Here is a 17,655-nt window from a genome sequence, read left to right as displayed (position 1 = left end):
TGGTGCATATTTTCCAACTCATAAAAAAGTGAACAATAGTCTTCAAACAAAGAATTGGATTTTCTGTTCTAAAGTCTGGAGGTTTTAAAAAAATCTTCCTTTATGTAAGATCAGCAATCATCATCTCATACTTCCAAAAGTAGTTTGCTCCATTGTCTGAGAGATTTTCAGAGAGAACATTTGTTCAAAACCTTAATCAAGATCTACTTCACTGAAATGTCCTATCACTTTTTCTGGTCATACTATCTGAAATATAGGAAAAACACTCCATTTCAACTTTTGTGTATTTAAAATTAATTGAAAGGCTGTCATTTTTTAATTCAAATCTATTTTTCTAAGTAAAAAATGTATTTATATTTTTTATGTATTTATATTTATATAAATATAATTTATATTAACTTTATCTAAGAAGACCTTTTCACTGTCCTTCTGCTACACTTCCTTTTACTAATGTCCCCCAAATGAGATGTCCAAAACTAGATACATTCTCAAGTGATACAAGCACATTCCACTTTACAACTATACTTTTTTTAAAGAAAGCCAAGATTTAAATATAGCAAGTATTTAGTACAACCTGGGAAACACCATTGTTACAAGTATGATTGGACATAATCCTGAGAAAAGAAACGTTTTCATTGAAGAAAAGTAAAATGAATAATATAATCCATTTGGGTGATTTTCAATTTACCTCTATTGAAGTTATGTTTCCTTATAATCCATAAGTTATTCAAGTCTTTGTGTAAATATGCAGTGACCTAGGAATACATAAGAGTTATTAGACTTAATTTCTTAAGTAAGTTAATGAAGCTACGCTTCTTTACTCATTACTAACAAATGTGATATCTTACATATAGGATTATATAAAATAAAAATGAATTTATCCCACTATTATTCCATAATTGTTGTGAGCCGCCCTGAGTCCTATGGAGATAGGGCAGCATATGTTATATTAAGTTATATTAAATAAATAATCATCATTCAAAGTCATGTTGATTTTGATAGTTGTAAGGATCTTAAGCTACCAAGGAACTTAAACTTAAATCATCACAATAGTCTCATGAAGATTAGTTCATGAACCTAAGCAATGCAACACTGAAGCCTTTAACATCTATATTTAAAGACTAAATACATATATTTGGTCTATAAAGAGTGAAAAATTAGTAATATTATAGTATGCCATTAAATATTTATTAAATATTTTTTTATTGTAAAACAAAACTGCAATCAGAGCCATTTCATACTGGTTACTTAGTCAGTGACATTTTTAGTTGATTAAAAATTTAATATTATGTTTTATTAGCAAACTAATATTTAATAATTTGTCAAGACCAATAATTGTTCCTGACAAATTAATAAATATTAGTTTGGTAATACAGGTATTACCAATACAGGTGCCAATACAGAGTGGAGAAAATGATTTGGAAGATTGTATGTACTCTTCAGGCTCTAAGTTTGAGATTCCTGATTTAGACAGCATGACTAGTAGCCATTTTCCATCCCAGGAAAAACAAGTCTTGAAGGCTATCGTACATAGTGAAAAAATTATTAATGTCCACATGTTTTAGTCAGCTGAATGACTTATGGAAATATCAGTAGAATGATTGAAAATGATATTTTCACACTTGACTGACCTGCTGCTGCCTTGCTCCCACTCCTTCAGGATACAGGTGCCAGTGGGAGTGAAGGTATCCTCCTGCCATGCGAAGGTTCTTCAGTGTTATCACAGAGCCATATGCTACATCTAAAAGAGAAACAAGGGTTGAATTTGTAACCATCGATTACTGCTTTTTCCCCCCTTCCATTCAATTGTGTCTGAACAACTTCTTGCAGTTTTCTTGGCAAGATTTTGCAGAAGTGGTTTACCACTGCCTCCTTCCTAGTGTTCCTTGTTCAGAAAACTGCTAAATAGATATAAAACAGATCAATCTGTCTAGATAATTCAGCCCCATTTGAGTATCTTTCATGTAAACGTAATGCTGTTTGACAACAACTTCATGAGACTCATCAACCTGATTCATGTATCATACTAAGCTACAATTATGGCTTGTTGAATAAGCAGTAACTGGCTGCTTTCTCACGAACATGCTGTTTATATAATGTAATTCATCTGACTTAAGCATATAGAGTTTAAAATTTAGCTAGCAAGTTATTTAGCAACCTAGACTACTATAAATTATTAAACAAGTGATAACTAAGTCAAACAGTTGTACAATATGTACAATCACACTGCTGTACAACTTGGGAGACTACTATCAATAGTTTATTGCTACTTACTCAGAGTCATAGACATTTGTACCAGTGGTTTTGGACTTAATCTGCTGTATAATAACATATGACTTTTGTCAGGATGATGCTCACAAATAGCAATAGCACTTAAGACTTTTTATACCGCTTCACAATGCTTCACAGCCTTCTCTAAGCGGTTTACAGAATCAGCATATTGCCCCCAACAATCTGGGTCCTCAGTATGTTTAATCTAATACAGATGTGTGAAATTCAACTGTATTATCAATATATTGCCCTCCCAGACTCACTATGAAGTACACAATTTTATATAAAACATTAACAAAAGCAAAAATTGCCTTTTAAAAACCTTTTTCTTAAAAACTATTAATTTCCTTTGCTTTAAACTATCTAAAATGTTTCTAAATATAGGAGACATTTATATAGGAAATATAGAAAAATTTTGTTTACAACATTTTCTACATTGTAGAGTTACAATGTTGGCTAGAGCATTTGTCCCTGCAATAACCCAGATACTCACATTCTGGAACAGAAACATTATGAAGATTGTTTCCAATGAGCCGGGATTGAAATCCAGAGCTGAAAAAACCATCACCAGGTCCACTGAGAAAAAAAAGGACTTGGGCTTTCAGTACACAGTATGATTAAATAAGGAGCCAATGTAACAGCGAAAGAAAAATGCTTTCCACTTCTTTTAGATGTCTACAAGGATCTAACGTCCTGAACCATTAGAACTATCATTTAGTTTAGACATACTATCAGATCAAGCCATGGATTAGACTTTAGAGATCTTTACAACCTCTCATTTCCAGAGGCAAAGCAACAGCCAAAATTGTGAATGATCACATCAGTTATTGTCTCCAGCCATAATCGGCAGTAATCTCAAAGCCTGGTTGGCTATCCTTCACTATTCACTAAAAATCATGTTTAGCCAGTTTAAAAATAAATGAAAACTCACTGAAATCAAGCTCAACAGTTCGTGAGGTTTTCTTGGCAGCAATAAATAAGTAGTTCACTATTCCCTTTTTCTTGGATGTGTGTATGTTGTTGTTGTTGTTTTTACTTTTCAGACTACTCTGCATCCTTGAGGTTTCTAATCCTGCTTAGCTTTGGTCTGGTGCTGCAATTAATCAATGTAAACTCTACACTGAATCCAATTAAATGTCTTTAAGAAAGGTTAGGGTCCAAATAAACACTGCAGCAATTACAGTGCAGGGTTTCTCAACTGTGTATTTCCTCTCTGACAGAATGAGATGAGATACCTTCTGTTTAACACTGCAAAATGCACTGCAAAAAGAGCTGTATAGAGGACAAGAGGCAGTACAATGAGGCAAAGTGCACGAGCCAAGAAGTGCTTTCCCAGTGTGACCTGAAATTTAAAAAATGAAAATAAAAATAAGACAGATGCATTAACTTTTAGGCAAGATTTTTTCTTTATCAAAACAAGTTGTCTCTATATATTTCCAGTGCTGAAGCAACAAAGCTGCAAATTTGTACGCTTACAAATTTAAAATTAGACTGGAACAAAGCATACTCAATTTTTTAAAAAAGCTTCATCTGATGTATTATCTTCCCATAGTAAATTATGCCATGAGTACCTCAATATGGCAACAGAAGAGAAAAGTCGTATGTCATTTGAAAAACAATTTGATTGAAAATAAACAAAAAAAATTTTGGAACTGTATATATGAACTGTATGTAACCACCCCCCCCAAAAAAAATCACATGGCATCAACCATATTTTTCAGAGTATAAGACGCATCGGAGTATAAGACACACCTTAGTTTTTGGGGAGGAAAATAAGAAAAAAGCTGATTGGCAGGTGGATCCACCTCCCAGAATACCCCCAATCACCTGTTCCCAGAGGTGAATTTTAGCAAAGGTTCCTTGGTTGTGAGCTCTGTACCTTGCTTTTTTTTGCTTTTTTTCCTGCCTCTGAAACTTCTGAAACTCTGTTTCAGAAAAAAACTTTTTTTCCTGCCTCTGAAAGCCTCCGAAACAGAGCTTCAGAAAAAAGCCTCTGAAGCTCTGTTTGGGGGCTTCTTTTCTGAAGCTCTGTTTGGGGGCTTTTTTTTCTGAAGCTTCGTTTCTGATGCTTTTTTCAGCCTCTGAAAGCTCCGTTTGAGAAGCTGGGTGGGGCTATATTTGGAGTATAAAACACACCCAGATTTTCACCCTCTTTTTGGGGGGAAAAAGGTGCATCTTATACTCAGAAAAATACGGTATCTAAAAAATAAACATATTAATTAATCCAAAATTTGTTACTCATTCAAGCTTCAACTTTTCCCAAAATAAGATTTTCTGATGGGAGAATGAATTGGACTGCAATTTTCCATGTTCATTCAGTATATCTTATCCCTGAGTACAGATTCGCACTGTTATTTCTAAATAAAGATATAAAAGATTGTATTTTGGGGCTTTTATCTTATGTACATGTAGAAGAATAGCTCTCACAGGCAAAATTATTTCTAGCATTGTTTGCTTACATACCTAACTGAAAACAATTCTGAACAAAACAGATAATTCCAATCAAGTTCAAGACAGGCTTCTGAAATTACTTATTTTCAACTTCAAAACTCCAAATACTGTGACATTTGCTTCTGTTTAGCCATTCATCTATATGCCATACAGGGAAAAAAGTTGGAGTAAACTACTACATATGCTGGCTAAAACGTCATCCAATTATTCAATATTATAGTACATATTTTCAAATAACCATGCATGAAATGCTGTCCAAATCCACTATTTCCCACTCATCCTTCAACTCTGTCAACTTATATTGTTATTGCAAGAGTTTCTTCTTGGGTTATCTAAGAAGAATGCAAATGGCAGAAAAGGATTACTGAGTAAATTGAATATCCTGTCGGAGGGAGATAATTAATACTCTCAATGTAATGCTTTTTCAGTTTAAGTGGGGAAGGGCTAAAAACAGTTATTCTGTCAATCCTGATCTAGAATTATACGCTGCTTTGCATAGTTTAAGAATCAGATTCAGATTCACCGTTGTGTTGGCAACGGTGCGGCTTAAATTTCTGAGCAGCTATCTGCAAAAGGAATTTTAAGCAACATGAATTTGCTTTATTTCATTTGCAACTGATTAATAATTTTTGGAGTGGTTCTTTTCAAAAGCTAAAACTCACATCCTTGCACTATATGTATTTTAATCAAGAAAATAAATCACACAGAAATAAAAAAGATCACATTTTCACATATAAAAGAAATAGAAACAATTGATAAAATAACTTTAAACTAAAACATCATCCAGAAAAGACAGGCTTTCGGTAATTTATAAACTGTATGCCAGAAAGCCACTTTTCTTGCTGTTAATGAGCTGCCAATTTAATAATGTCTATTGTCAATGTCAGTATATTTCATATTTAATTTCTCCTAAGCATTGCATAGAAATAATTTACTATCCAGAAATAATTTAAGTTCTTTCTACCATGGCAAGCTATTTATGTCCAGAAAATAAACTCTTAGTGATGAATGACTTGCAGTTTTCTTCATTTTTAAAAAAGTAACTCAATATGTAAAGGCCATTAAATCCATCAGGCATAGCTATAAACCAGTAATTTATTGGGTAAAAAATCCAATTTGTAGGCTACATTTATTGCTTCACTAAAGTTCAAACAATTTCCAGGCTTCCTCCCCAGCTCCCCAACACACATCATAGCTTATTAAATTTAAGGCATTTCAGCAGTAAAATTTATCATATAAAATCACTTCTAGAACTTTACACATGTCCGTAAATTTGGGTACTCAATAACAATGCTAGATATGTACGTATACAGAATAACAGAGTTGAAAGGGACCTTTGAGTTCTTCTAATCCAACCCCCTGTTTAAGAAGGAAACTCCATACCATTTCAGACAAATGGTTGTCCAATAACTTCTTTAAAATACCCAGTGTTGGAGCACCAACATATAAGACACACGTTTTTTCCCCCAAAAAGGGGTGAAAATCTGGGTGCGTCTTATACTCTGAATGTAGCCCCGCCCAGCTTCTCAAACGGAGGTTTCAGAGGCTGAAAAAACCATCAGAAAGGAAGCTTCAGAAAAGAAGCCCCCAAATAGAGCTTCAGAGACTTTTTTTCTGAAGCTGTTTCGGAGGTTTTCAGAGGCAGAAAAAAAAGTGTTTTCTGAAACAAGTTTCAAAAGTTTCAGAGGCAGAAAAAAAAAGCAAAAAAAAAGCAAGGCACAGAGCTCACAACCAAGGAACCTGTAGCTAAAATTCACCTCTGGGAACAGGTGATTGAGTATTCCGGGAGGCGGATCCATCTGCCAATCAGCTTCTTTCTTATTTTCCTCCCCAAAAACTAAGGTGCGTCTTATACTCCGAAAAATACGGTAAAAATATAAAATTTATATTTACTGACAAAGAAATAAAATTAAATATAAATTTAATACAAAATAGTTTGTCGTGATAGCAACTGCCTGAGGGCTCCTGGATTGGGGCTGAAAGGCGAAAGGAAGCAGTATGCTCCTTCCCATATTGTCTTGGAATGAACTACAACAATATTTCAATATGTAATGCAAGTAGAAAGCTTATACAGTTCAGCCAACTGTATAGTTTGAGGATGTTTTAACCTGAATTCAGTAACCTAATTGATATCTTACAATTTTGTGATCTGTTGTTAAGAATACTATCTTTTTCATACAAATGTTAAAAAACTAATGAGTTTTACATGCTCACCAGTGATAGACTTAGGTCTCCTAATAACTCCCAAAGTTCACAGATAGTATTCAGGCCAACCAGAAGAACAACAAAAAGACCAACAAATTTCACCCCCATTGCACCAGCGAGGTTCACCCCAGTCAAACACAGCCAGAACCACCAGGGAGCAGTAAAGGACCTGTAAAATATAGAGTTTAAAGTTTTCTGTTCAAAATTCATATTTTTGGAAAAAAATGTTTTGATCAACAATCTAGATCAAAATATATTCCATTTATAAATGGAAGAAAATAATGCTGAAAACAGACTAATAGTGACACACTGAGATATAGTGTGGTTATTACCTACAAAGCCCTTCATGGCCTAGGCCCGGGATATTTGTCAGACCTCCTGCAGCCAGCGACAATTCCCAATCGCCCGGTGCGTTCCCACAGACAGGGCCTCCTCAGGGTGCCGTCGGCCAGTGTCGGCTGGCGACCCCCAGGGGGAGAGCTTTCTCTGTGGGTGCACCCACCCTCTGGAATCAACTTCCTTTGGAGCTCCGGATGGCCCCTGACCTTCGCTCGTTCTACCGCGATTTGAAGACCTGGTTATTCCGCAGCCTGGACTGATGGGGGGTTTCTTAAAGAATTTTAAACTGTTTAAATTGGAATTCTAATTTTATATTGTCTTTTAATGAGGAATTGTGCATCTTTACCATTGTGAGCCGCCCTGAGTCCTTGGAGATAGGGCAGCATATAAATTGCATTATAAATACATATTTAATCTAGAGAAAAGGAGGGTGGAATCAAAAACTCATAAAGATAGAACCTGGCTCTACAATTGTTCTTTCCTAGCCCTAGTCCACCCAGGTATTTTGGACAGTTCTCAACAACCTTGTTATACAGCAAAAATAAGGCCATGAATCTTAGGTGTTGGACCAAAATTACAGGACCTGAAGTATATATTCAAGAAGCTTGTTCTACAACAGCCTTCTAAAACCAGGTATTTTCCAAATTTCCACTGGAAAATGTAGGAATTGTAGTTCTAATAAACACAGAGGGCACCATTTTGGGTAAAACAGTGATCTTTTCTTGGGGGGAATTAAAATTTCTCCATAATTATATATAAAACAATCTAATCAAATACTGTTATCAGATCAATATGATTAAGTCTTGTTCAACATGGCTAATTTTTTTTTGTACTACCTGTAAAATTAGGCAGACTTTGATTATCCACTGACAAATCCATCACCAATTGTAATATTTTGTTTTGTTTTACATTTCACATATTTTTGTTTGTAATTCTGTCCATGACAATAATAAAGTAACCATAATAAAAATATCCATTCAAAATCTGATCTAGAGATTATCTAAGCAACAACTTACTATAGTGCCGTGATGGCAAACCTATGGCACGCATGCCAAAGGTGGCACACAACACCCTCTCTGTGGGCACACAAGCCGTCGCTTGTTCACACATGGCAATTCAGCTCTGCCGTGCATGCCTCCTGCTAACCAGCTGGTCTTCGGGTCTCTGCCATGTATGTGGGGGGCATGTTTGGGGGGGCACGTGCATGCAGGGGGCAGGGCACATGTGCAAGGGGCGTGCGTGCATTGCATTTGGGAGTTCAGGCGCGCGCTTTTGGCACTCGGTCCAGAAAAGGTTAGCCATCACTGCTATAGTGGTTTCAGGCTGCCAAAGAAACTAACCAGGAATATACTTGTTAAAGGATCAGAGTCTTTTCTATGTATACACACAAAACATAGCTACAACTAAAAAGTAATATTTCAGTATACAGGAAGAAGGCTCAGATTCAAGTACCCACTTTATCACATAAGCTCATGGTATCTGTAAGCCACTGTCACTCTCACAGAGCTGTTGTGAAAAAACAAACAAGGAGAAACTACTGATTGCCATTTTGTATTCCTGAAGGAAAGGAGCGACACAAACCTAATTAATGTAGAAAACCTCATCTACAGAAACGGAACTTATCAAAACAAACATATTAATTTTTTCTGAGATCCTCTTAAAAATCATTTCACTGTTTAATTATACTTCTAATGCAGGACATTTTATTCCATATATTTTCTAAACCTTTTTTTTTCCTTTTTGTCACAGTCTTTTTTCCAAACAAGCATGCTTAAGATTTAAGATTAATTTATTCATCTGCAATAGCAAAAAAATAAATAAATCACACTCCCACAACTTGAGGCTGCCAAAGAAGGTAAAATTGTCAGATAAACTATCCTAACAACTTTCATGGTTTTATTTATAGCATATTTACCAATATACTATAAAATACATAAGCATTGCGCAGTGTTGTTGCATTGTTGACAGCATTGGGTGATAAATGCAAATAATAAAAGATACTGTACAATGATGTACTTTGGTAATAAAAAAAATTCAGAGGGAATGAAAGTAGATGAGAAATGTTCAGTAGTTCAAATCATAAAATATAATGGTTTTAAACAGTGCTAAAAAGCTGTGATCTAATATCTAATAAATAGACAAACCAGTGTTCCAATAACCTTAACAGACAATTCTGTATCACCACGAACATCCTCTTCCTACTAGCTATCCTTTTCACTTTACTTGGCAGGGGAAATTAAGACAGGGTCCAGCTTCTACAACAGGAAGCAGAGACTGCCCTCAACTTTCACAACCTTATCAGTATCACATGGCCACTTTTATGAAGTGTTTTTAATAAAACAATAGTGAAATAGCAGGAAATGGTAGGACAGCAACACTAATAACTACATTAAAGCAACTTTTCCTTTTGAAATAAAAATTTATTTGCCAGTCCTATGAGCTGCTAGTTTCAGCAATTGTATTATGGGACACCAAATGCTTACAATTTGAAAGTGGTCTATTTCATATTCTATTTTCTCATTTGTTTCCCTTCTTTGTTACATTTTAACCATATAATGTTTATAATGTTATAAAACTCTTTATTTTTTTTTATGAAATTTTGGTCTTATAGTTGCTTTACATTTTATACTGTAAGTATTCCACAGAGCTCTTTGGGGTCATGAGGCCGGGTTAAAGGTTACACATAAATAAATATGAATGCTCTATAATAGAGATAAGAGGCGCATGTCTAATTCCTAAAATGATCAACCACTGCCATCTTACCTATCTGAGTAAGAATTATATTTAACCATACTGAGTACAGCTCCCATGAGGAAGAACATCAAAATGGGGTCAAGAAGAATGTACTGTGAGATTGTAATGAAGCCAGTGTCTGAAAAAAATGAGAAACATATACTAGCTTTGTCATTCAAATTATTTATCAATGCTTAGTAACCATACTGAATTCTAAAAGTAAATTGTCATCCCAACATTTTCATTTTCAGAGACATTACTGTACTTAGAAAGATGATTCTGAGCCTAAGATGATCACTCTCACTCACTCTCTCTCACACGCTTGCATACACAAAGACAAGACAGAAAAAAGATGGCTGCTTCTCAATGAATCTAAAATAAACCCGTTATTTCAAAGGTGAATTGTTTTGTGAAAAACCTGGCTTTCCTTGAGGGGAAATATTATTTATTGAACAAATTTACAAAATTGGCCAATTCACACATACGTGATTCTGGTGAGCTTACAACATTTTAAAAATCCACCATATAATAAACACCCATTTTTAAAAAATCTCACCCCACCTCCCATGACAACTACAACACTAACAAATCAGCCACTTGATCGACTGTATCTTTGTAATTCCCAGGCCTGTTAACAAAACAACATTTTGGAAAAGCAACAATGTGGGGACCAACCATATCTCAGGGGGAAATGATGGACCATAAAGAAGGGGCCATCACTGAGAAGCCTTGAGTCTAGGCTTTTGTAAAACTGTTCAGGGCGCTGTTTTCTAAACTAACTGAAGTTTCTGAATATTCTTCAAAGGCAGCCCCATGTAGAGTGCATTACAATAGTCCAGATGGGAGATGACCAGGGCCTGAGTGACTGTGAGAACAGCATGTTGATCCAGGAATTGGCACAACTTGCACAGAACACAAAGTTGCTCAAAGGGTCTCCTGGCTACAACTGCCACCTGCTACTCGGGCAAAAGTCACAAGTCCAGGAGAACCCTCAGATTATATACCAGACTATGGATTTTTGGGGGGGAAATGTATGTTTGTTTAACTGCTTTTTTACTTTTCATATTTTACATCTGCCCTATTTAGCTGGGTTTTTGTCTTTTTAGACATTGATGCTATTTTTTGATATTTTTCTTTCTGTGTTTTTGCGTGCTATAATCTTTATAGATTTCAATGTTATGAACAAACAGAACAAAAACATTAATAGGAAAAAATAAGAGAAACAGAAAAACTCCAAAGTAAACCAAAGAAAAGAAGAAGAAAAAAGAAACAAATGCATGTTAAGTAGATATAAAACACAACACTGATTTCTTAATCAACAAATTAAAGTTTGATCACATGGATAAATATCAATCAGATTTTCTACAAAATCCATAATATAGTTGCAAGGCAAAACCTCTCTGCACAAAATTTTCCATAAATTAAGTGCCACCATTGAGAATCCTTCATAACAATAGTCTGTTATCAGCAAACAGGTTGCAAAGGTTTGGCATAAGATAAAGTATGAACAAGATGTATGCAGTCTTGGCCAATTAATCTCATTGAATCTTTTGCAATAGAGAAGATCAAACACGTACCAAGCCATACAAAATAGCTGCTTACCAAAGATCAGGATGGTAGCAGTGAGCACTGCTGCAGGCAATGATCTGGACAGTTCCAGCACTGTGAGGTAGCAGAAGGGGATCAGACATGAACCAAGGAAGGCGCAGAACTGAATAAAAGAGAAGAGAAGCATGCTTCACAAGGTTGTTAAAATAATCCAGGTTCCCTCACTGACTTTGATTGTGGGAACCTGGTTGGGAAAGTCCCAAATGGCAATCACATGACCTCAGGATATAGCAACTATGGTAAACACATGCTGGTTGCCAAACACCCAATTTTTGATCATGTGACCATGAAGATGTTGTGAGAGTTGTAAGTGCAAGGAAGTCACTTTTTTCAGTGCTACTGTAACTTTGAACATTCACTAAGCAAACGGTTGTAAATCAAGGACTACATATACTGTTAGCCTGTTATTTCCCAGGAGTTCAGATACTGAAATTCCAATTTATGTTCTGTTCCCCACCCCCACCCCCCAATCACTCTTCATTGATATCTTCTTTAAACTCTGCTAATGCTATAGCTTCCTAATTTCATAAAGTGAGAAAACATTGTTGATAGCAATAGCACTAAAACTAATATAACACTCCATAGTGCTTTATAGAACTCTCTGGGCAATTTACAATGTCAGCATATTGCCTCCAATAATCTGGGTCCTCATTTTACCGACCTCGTAAGGACGAATAGCTGAGTCAACCTTGAGCCCGTCAGGATCAAATTCCTGGCTGTGGGCAGAGTTAGCCTGCAATACTGCATTCTAAGTCTTGCGCCACCAGGGCTCTATTATTGATCCAAGCCAAATGCACTATCCAATTAAATGTGAATAGAGTCTCTGTATTTAAAAAATATTCAAAGGATGGAATTTATTCTGCTAGGCACTGCACACCTTAGATACAATTCTTCAATTACTCTTCTTCATTTCCTTTACCTTATACACAACCAGTTCTTCAAATACTAAATCCATTCCTTCATTCTATTCACTCCATTCTAACATCATTAATATGTGTGTCCCAAAGTAGTCAAACTGCTTACAGATCAATCAGCTATATTGTTACAATTTGCACAGGAAAAGTCACAAGTAAAGGATGGCATATTTACTTCAGCTAAAGAAAGCTTCGATGCAGGTAGATTTAATCCATATTAACAGAATATGGGCATCACAAATTAAGAATTTGCTAAAAAAAATTGAAGTAACCTTTTTAGAGTTCTCTCAGGAGAAGCAGCAGTACATAAATAAAATAAACATATCAGCTCCAGTGATGGGTTTCAAAATTTTTTACTATCGGTTCTGTGGGTGTGGCTTGGTGGGCGTGGCATGGCTTGGTGGGCGTGGCAGGTGAAGGATACTGTAAAATCTCCATTCCCACCCCACTCTAGGGGAAGGTTACTGCAAAATCCCCATTTCCTCCTGATCTTCTGGGACTTGGGAGGCAGAGAATAGATGGGGGTGGGGGCGGTCAGAATTTTTACTATCGGTTCTCCGAACTACTCAAAATTTCCACTACCGGTTCTCCAGAACTGGTCAGAACCTGCTGAAACCCACCTCTGATCAGCTCCCTTATTTATTCCTATACATTTTCAAACTTTACCTATAAACTATATTTCATTTTAACACACAGAAAACTATTTAAGAAATATTTCTTTTAAAAATGAGGCTTATATTACAAGCTATTTCAAGCTATTTCAAAAGATCTTCTTAAAATCTAAAGTGAATCTAACATTTTCTTTCATCATCAAGAAGCTCCCAATGATAGATGATACCATCATACCAGTGTTCTAGAACAGGTTTGCAAGAAGAAAGAACTGATAGAAAAAAGCTGAATGAATTAAGAGATTTTCCACAGACAGGAGTCTCAGAATAAATTCTGATTCTAACACTTACGAGGACTAAAAAGAGAAACCTGCTACTAGTCTCCAAAGAAATATTTATAACCTTACCATCCTCATTCCTATATAGTTATGTTGCTCATATTTATCCCCAGGCTTCTGGAAAGGAAAAGTCCCATCATAACCACTCAGATAGCCAGCAAGTCCTATTAACATCTAGCGATGAAAAGGAACAATATTAGTAAAGCAGAAGACAATTCAAAAGTTTACCAGATCAAAGCAAACATCATTTGATAAGTAAATAAAAAGTACTGCCTACAGCTCATCACTTTCAAAAATGAACCTTGTGCTTAACTATGTTAACGAATAATGATAACATTATAAATACTGGCCCTCAAAAAATAGTGTTAGCAATAGTGGTATCTCAAACTTCCTATATTATAAAATTTTATGCATGACAAAATTCTGGAAATTCTAATCATTAAGCAAAATGTTTTAAAAATGCATATATTTTCAAGTCTGGAAGTTGAACTTCAAAATATAATGGGTGAAGGCAGGTCAAAAATTTAAATTTAGATTCATATTTACTTTTAAAATTCAGAATTTTGTATGATTACTTTCTAGTCAGTTACTGAATACCGTACTTTCCTCCTTTTGTCACATTCATCTTTTCTTTTAATGACCCATAATCCCTTGTGGGGTGAAATCTGGGCAACTGAATGGAGCTGAGTGTTCACTGGCCGGATGTCCTTCCTGTCGCCAATGCAGAGTTTTGTTCAACAGATATATTCTCATTGTGCCCAGAGAAAGAAATATCTGCCTCTACCTAGAATCGAACTCACAGACTCCTGATTGTGAGGCAAGAGCTCTACCTCTAGGCCACTGCATCTCTCCTTTTGCCACATTATAAATTGCAATTTAAAAGCAAGCTTCCATTAAATTGGAACTGTATTATAAATTTAAAGTTGAGCATTTTTAAATAATAGTTCATCATGTAACTCTAAAACCAATCAGATTGTTTCTCATGTTCAAGCTAAGGATGAAAGAGCAACCAGATAGCAAGATCCAAGTTATAAAGCTAAAACAATTACTGTAATTTTAAAGAATATCCACTGAAATGTTTATAATGCTTACAGGAATTAACAATGTTCCATCAAGAATCTTCAAAAGTATTAACTAAATCTCAAAAAGGTTAAATACTATGGTAGCTTTTTACCTTCCCCAAAGGTGGATGGACATCAAAGAAAAATGTCCGGTTAATATAATAACTCCCCATCTTTCCGAAATGTGTTTCATCCCAGCTATAAAAAGACAAAAGTAATGTCAGTTTATTATCAGGGTTTTAACTTAATACTTACTTATATTTTTTAGTCTTGTTTTACTTCTAGTTTATTAGAATGATGAATTCTTAATAGTTCTGCATGTAGTTCATGAAAAAAAAGCAGCTGAGCTTTCCAAATTAGTTTCTACTAAGGCTAGGTAAAGAATTCTCTTTGATCATATTAATTTATATGGTTCTTTAATTCTATAAATATGCCACTCCATTACATTGACTTTCACCCCATATCTTCATTTCCTTCAAAATAAGGTACATAATTAAGCATCTCTAAAATGTACAAACTTTTGTGAGCTGACACACCCACAAAAATTAAAAACTGAGAGTTGTGGTCATAGCTTTCGCAAGCAAGTCTTATAACCAGGATATGCATGAAAACTGAAAACTAATCATAGCTTGCTGTAAAAGTATAGTGTCTATTTTGGAAAAGTGCACTCTCCAATTCATCCTGCTAGAAATAAATCAAGAAATTATGTCCCAGCCATTGGATCCTATTTATAATTAGACAAACCTAAGTTCATGTTAAGGCCTAGGCTTTGGTATGAATAGCTGTGCATGATTAGATCACTCTTATTTTACTTTTGTTTACTTCATTATAATGCTTACAAGAAATTTGTAAACATTACAAGGTTGCAAGTATCATTTTTGTATGGGAAGAATAACAAAGCGGACAGGAACCAAGCAAAGGCATTATTCTCCCTTGCCAAATGCCTTAAAAAGCCCTTCATAATACCTGCAGGGCAAGGGCTGTCCAGATCTAAGGGAGAACCTCATTCCAGGGGGCAGGTGCTGCTACAGAGAAGGCATGCTTCTGAAGGCCTGAAATGACACTGTGTAATTAAAGGAATTGAAAAACTCTGCAGGATTGAATTAACCAGGCAGATACTATGGGGCAAAAGACAATACCATATATTACCAGGCCCTATGCCACCTGCAGTAAGTAACAATCAGAGATGGACTAAATTGCAGGACTATTTATAATAATCAGCAGCATGCCATTTAATGACCGCAAGAAACAGGACCATTGCTGGGTAGGTTTAAATGCCATACCTCAAAATTCTCTACACAAAGTACCCTCAATAAAAAAAATAGGATGGACTTGCACAGATATTTATCACATTTAACATATTAACACTTCTTTTACTACAAAGCCAATGCTTGACCACTGCAACAAACAATGCTTGATTACTGAAACAAATTCAGTTCAATGTCTCTGTACTTTCCTATTTTCTTTTGTGATGTTTCTAAGACTGCAACAATGTGCCTTAAAAATGTACAATATTGAAAGATAAAACAGAAGTGCAAGGAGCTTCATCATTTCTTTGTGTCAAAAGTGCTATTCTGATATATTTGAATTTTGCTTAACCAGGTCAGATTCTTGTATTTTCATCAGTTGTGTTGGTTGTTCTATCCTCTACATTACACCACGTATTCGGACCTACAGCCAGATTAAACCTTCACTCAAATAAAGCTACCTTTGGACTAATTACTCCAGTCCAGCCTAACATAACTCATAAGGTTGTTAGGACAGAAATGCAAGAGAATGATGTATGCACATGAGGAAAGAAGAGACCAAAAATGTGACTTTTGCTTATATTCTGCCTTTCAGGGCAAACGACCCCAAGGCAGTCACCTGGAAACAACCACTCTCCTATCTGAAGTGAGCTCTAATGCCAAAGTTTTTTTAAAAAACTTTCTGTTACACCGACAGGTCCCGCCTCTAAAGCAAAGCCCCGCCCCCGTCGCCATGGCATCCCGCAACCCAATACCAGATGTGCGGCGGCTCCCGCAGCCGGTAGAAACGCGTAGCAAAGCTTAGGAAAGTAACGAAGGCGAGGGGGCTCCAGGACCGCCTTGGACTCGCGCGGGCGGTGGGAGCCAAGACAGGAACACTCGCCAGTCTGAGTGTTTTTCGCTGCCGGAGGCCCAGCACGGCCGGGCAATTCTTGTTCGTGGCTAGTGGCATTCGCGCCCTGATGGGAGGCGCCTCCTGTCGGCGCCCGTAACCGGGCGCAGCGCATCACGGGAAGTAGAGTCCACTTCGAGAGGCATGTTGGGCAAAAGGGTCGGATATTTGCACCCACGTGAGGGAAACAGAAAAGCTGACTTTTTTTTTACAGCATTGTGGGAAATGTAGTTCTTGAAATATGGTTATGTACTCCTATGAAGTTAAACCTCAGAACTCATTCCCATCGGCATCAATGAGCTTGCTCCTTTATACTATTAGGATTATAGCCTTGTGCCTTAATTTTGCTGGACTCAACAAAACCCTCAAAACCTTTTTTTGCTGTGCTCAAAGTGGGCCAGTGACATCTCTTTCCCGGCTGTAATTTAGATCTTGCCACTTTGTATTCAGTGAAATGGCTTGACCTAAGTTTGCTTTTAATCACAATTCAGTCTGATGGACTTTCATTAAAAAAAATCCTCTTATAAAAAAATAATGTGCTCACTTCATATAATCAGGAAGATCTGAAAGGCCATGCCAAGATTTTATGAGCTGTCATTTGAGTAAGCGCTTCAGTTGGATTGTCACCTAAATGGAACTTGAAATTTAAGAGTTAATATCCAAGGCATAATGTTTTTTAGTATTTTGTAGATTGATATAATAGGTCGTGTCTTCAAAGTTTCAACACACACACAAACATTTCTGACAAAATAATTTAGTTAGAATTTTTTCAGGCTGTTTACTTGAATATTCCTGGATGCTTAGTCAATTATTTTTTTATTGTTGTCCTTTAAATTATTGTAAGACAGCCATATTAGTCTATGTAATTAATATAGCCCAAATGTAGCCCAAAATCAGGATTCTGGACACACCTTTTCAGTATGCTAGCAATCTGAATAAATAAAATTTATTTTTAAAAACACTAAAAAAGTGTTTGCAAATTCCTTCA

At 35.9% G+C, this 17,655-nt stretch overlaps 1 protein-coding gene across 2 annotated transcripts in view; it reads right to left on the bottom strand.

Annotated features, from left to right (window-relative positions):
* The window catches only part of POMT2 (protein O-mannosyltransferase 2), a 32,565-nt gene extending 15,721 nt beyond the window's left edge, over window positions 1–16,844 (bottom strand). The window contains exons 1-11 of one of the 2 annotated variants that reach the window (XM_087873743.1): window positions 16,531–16,780; window positions 15,495–15,580; window positions 14,642–14,726; window positions 13,537–13,641; window positions 11,602–11,710; window positions 10,030–10,138; window positions 6,937–7,096; window positions 3,507–3,613; window positions 2,765–2,847; window positions 1,632–1,741; window positions 689–755 (exon numbers count right to left, since the gene is read on the bottom strand). In XM_087873743.1, coding sequence (XP_087729869.1) covers window positions 689–755; window positions 1,632–1,741; window positions 2,765–2,847; window positions 3,507–3,613; window positions 6,937–7,096; window positions 10,030–10,138; window positions 11,602–11,710; window positions 13,537–13,641; window positions 14,642–14,726; window positions 15,495–15,535 — 976 coding nt within the window. In that variant the 5' untranslated portion in view covers window positions 15,536–15,580; window positions 16,531–16,780. Of the gene's footprint in view, window positions 1–688; window positions 756–1,631; window positions 1,742–2,764; window positions 2,848–3,506; window positions 3,614–6,936; window positions 7,097–10,029; window positions 10,139–11,601; window positions 11,711–13,536; window positions 13,642–14,641; window positions 14,727–15,494; window positions 15,581–16,530 lie in introns of both variants that reach the window. The other variant, XM_034418206.3, reaches the window with a different exon arrangement.
* Between the last annotated feature and the right edge of the window lie 811 nt (window positions 16,845–17,655).

Source organism: Pantherophis guttatus, chromosome 1 (genome assembly GCF_059756535.1).
Source record: "Pantherophis guttatus breed Tessera chromosome 1, ASM5975653v1, whole genome shotgun sequence".
NCBI lineage: Eukaryota > Metazoa > Chordata > Lepidosauria > Squamata > Colubridae > Pantherophis > Pantherophis guttatus.
The sequence above is the reverse complement of the archived record's forward strand: the minus strand, read 5'-3'. Positions and strand labels throughout refer to the sequence as shown.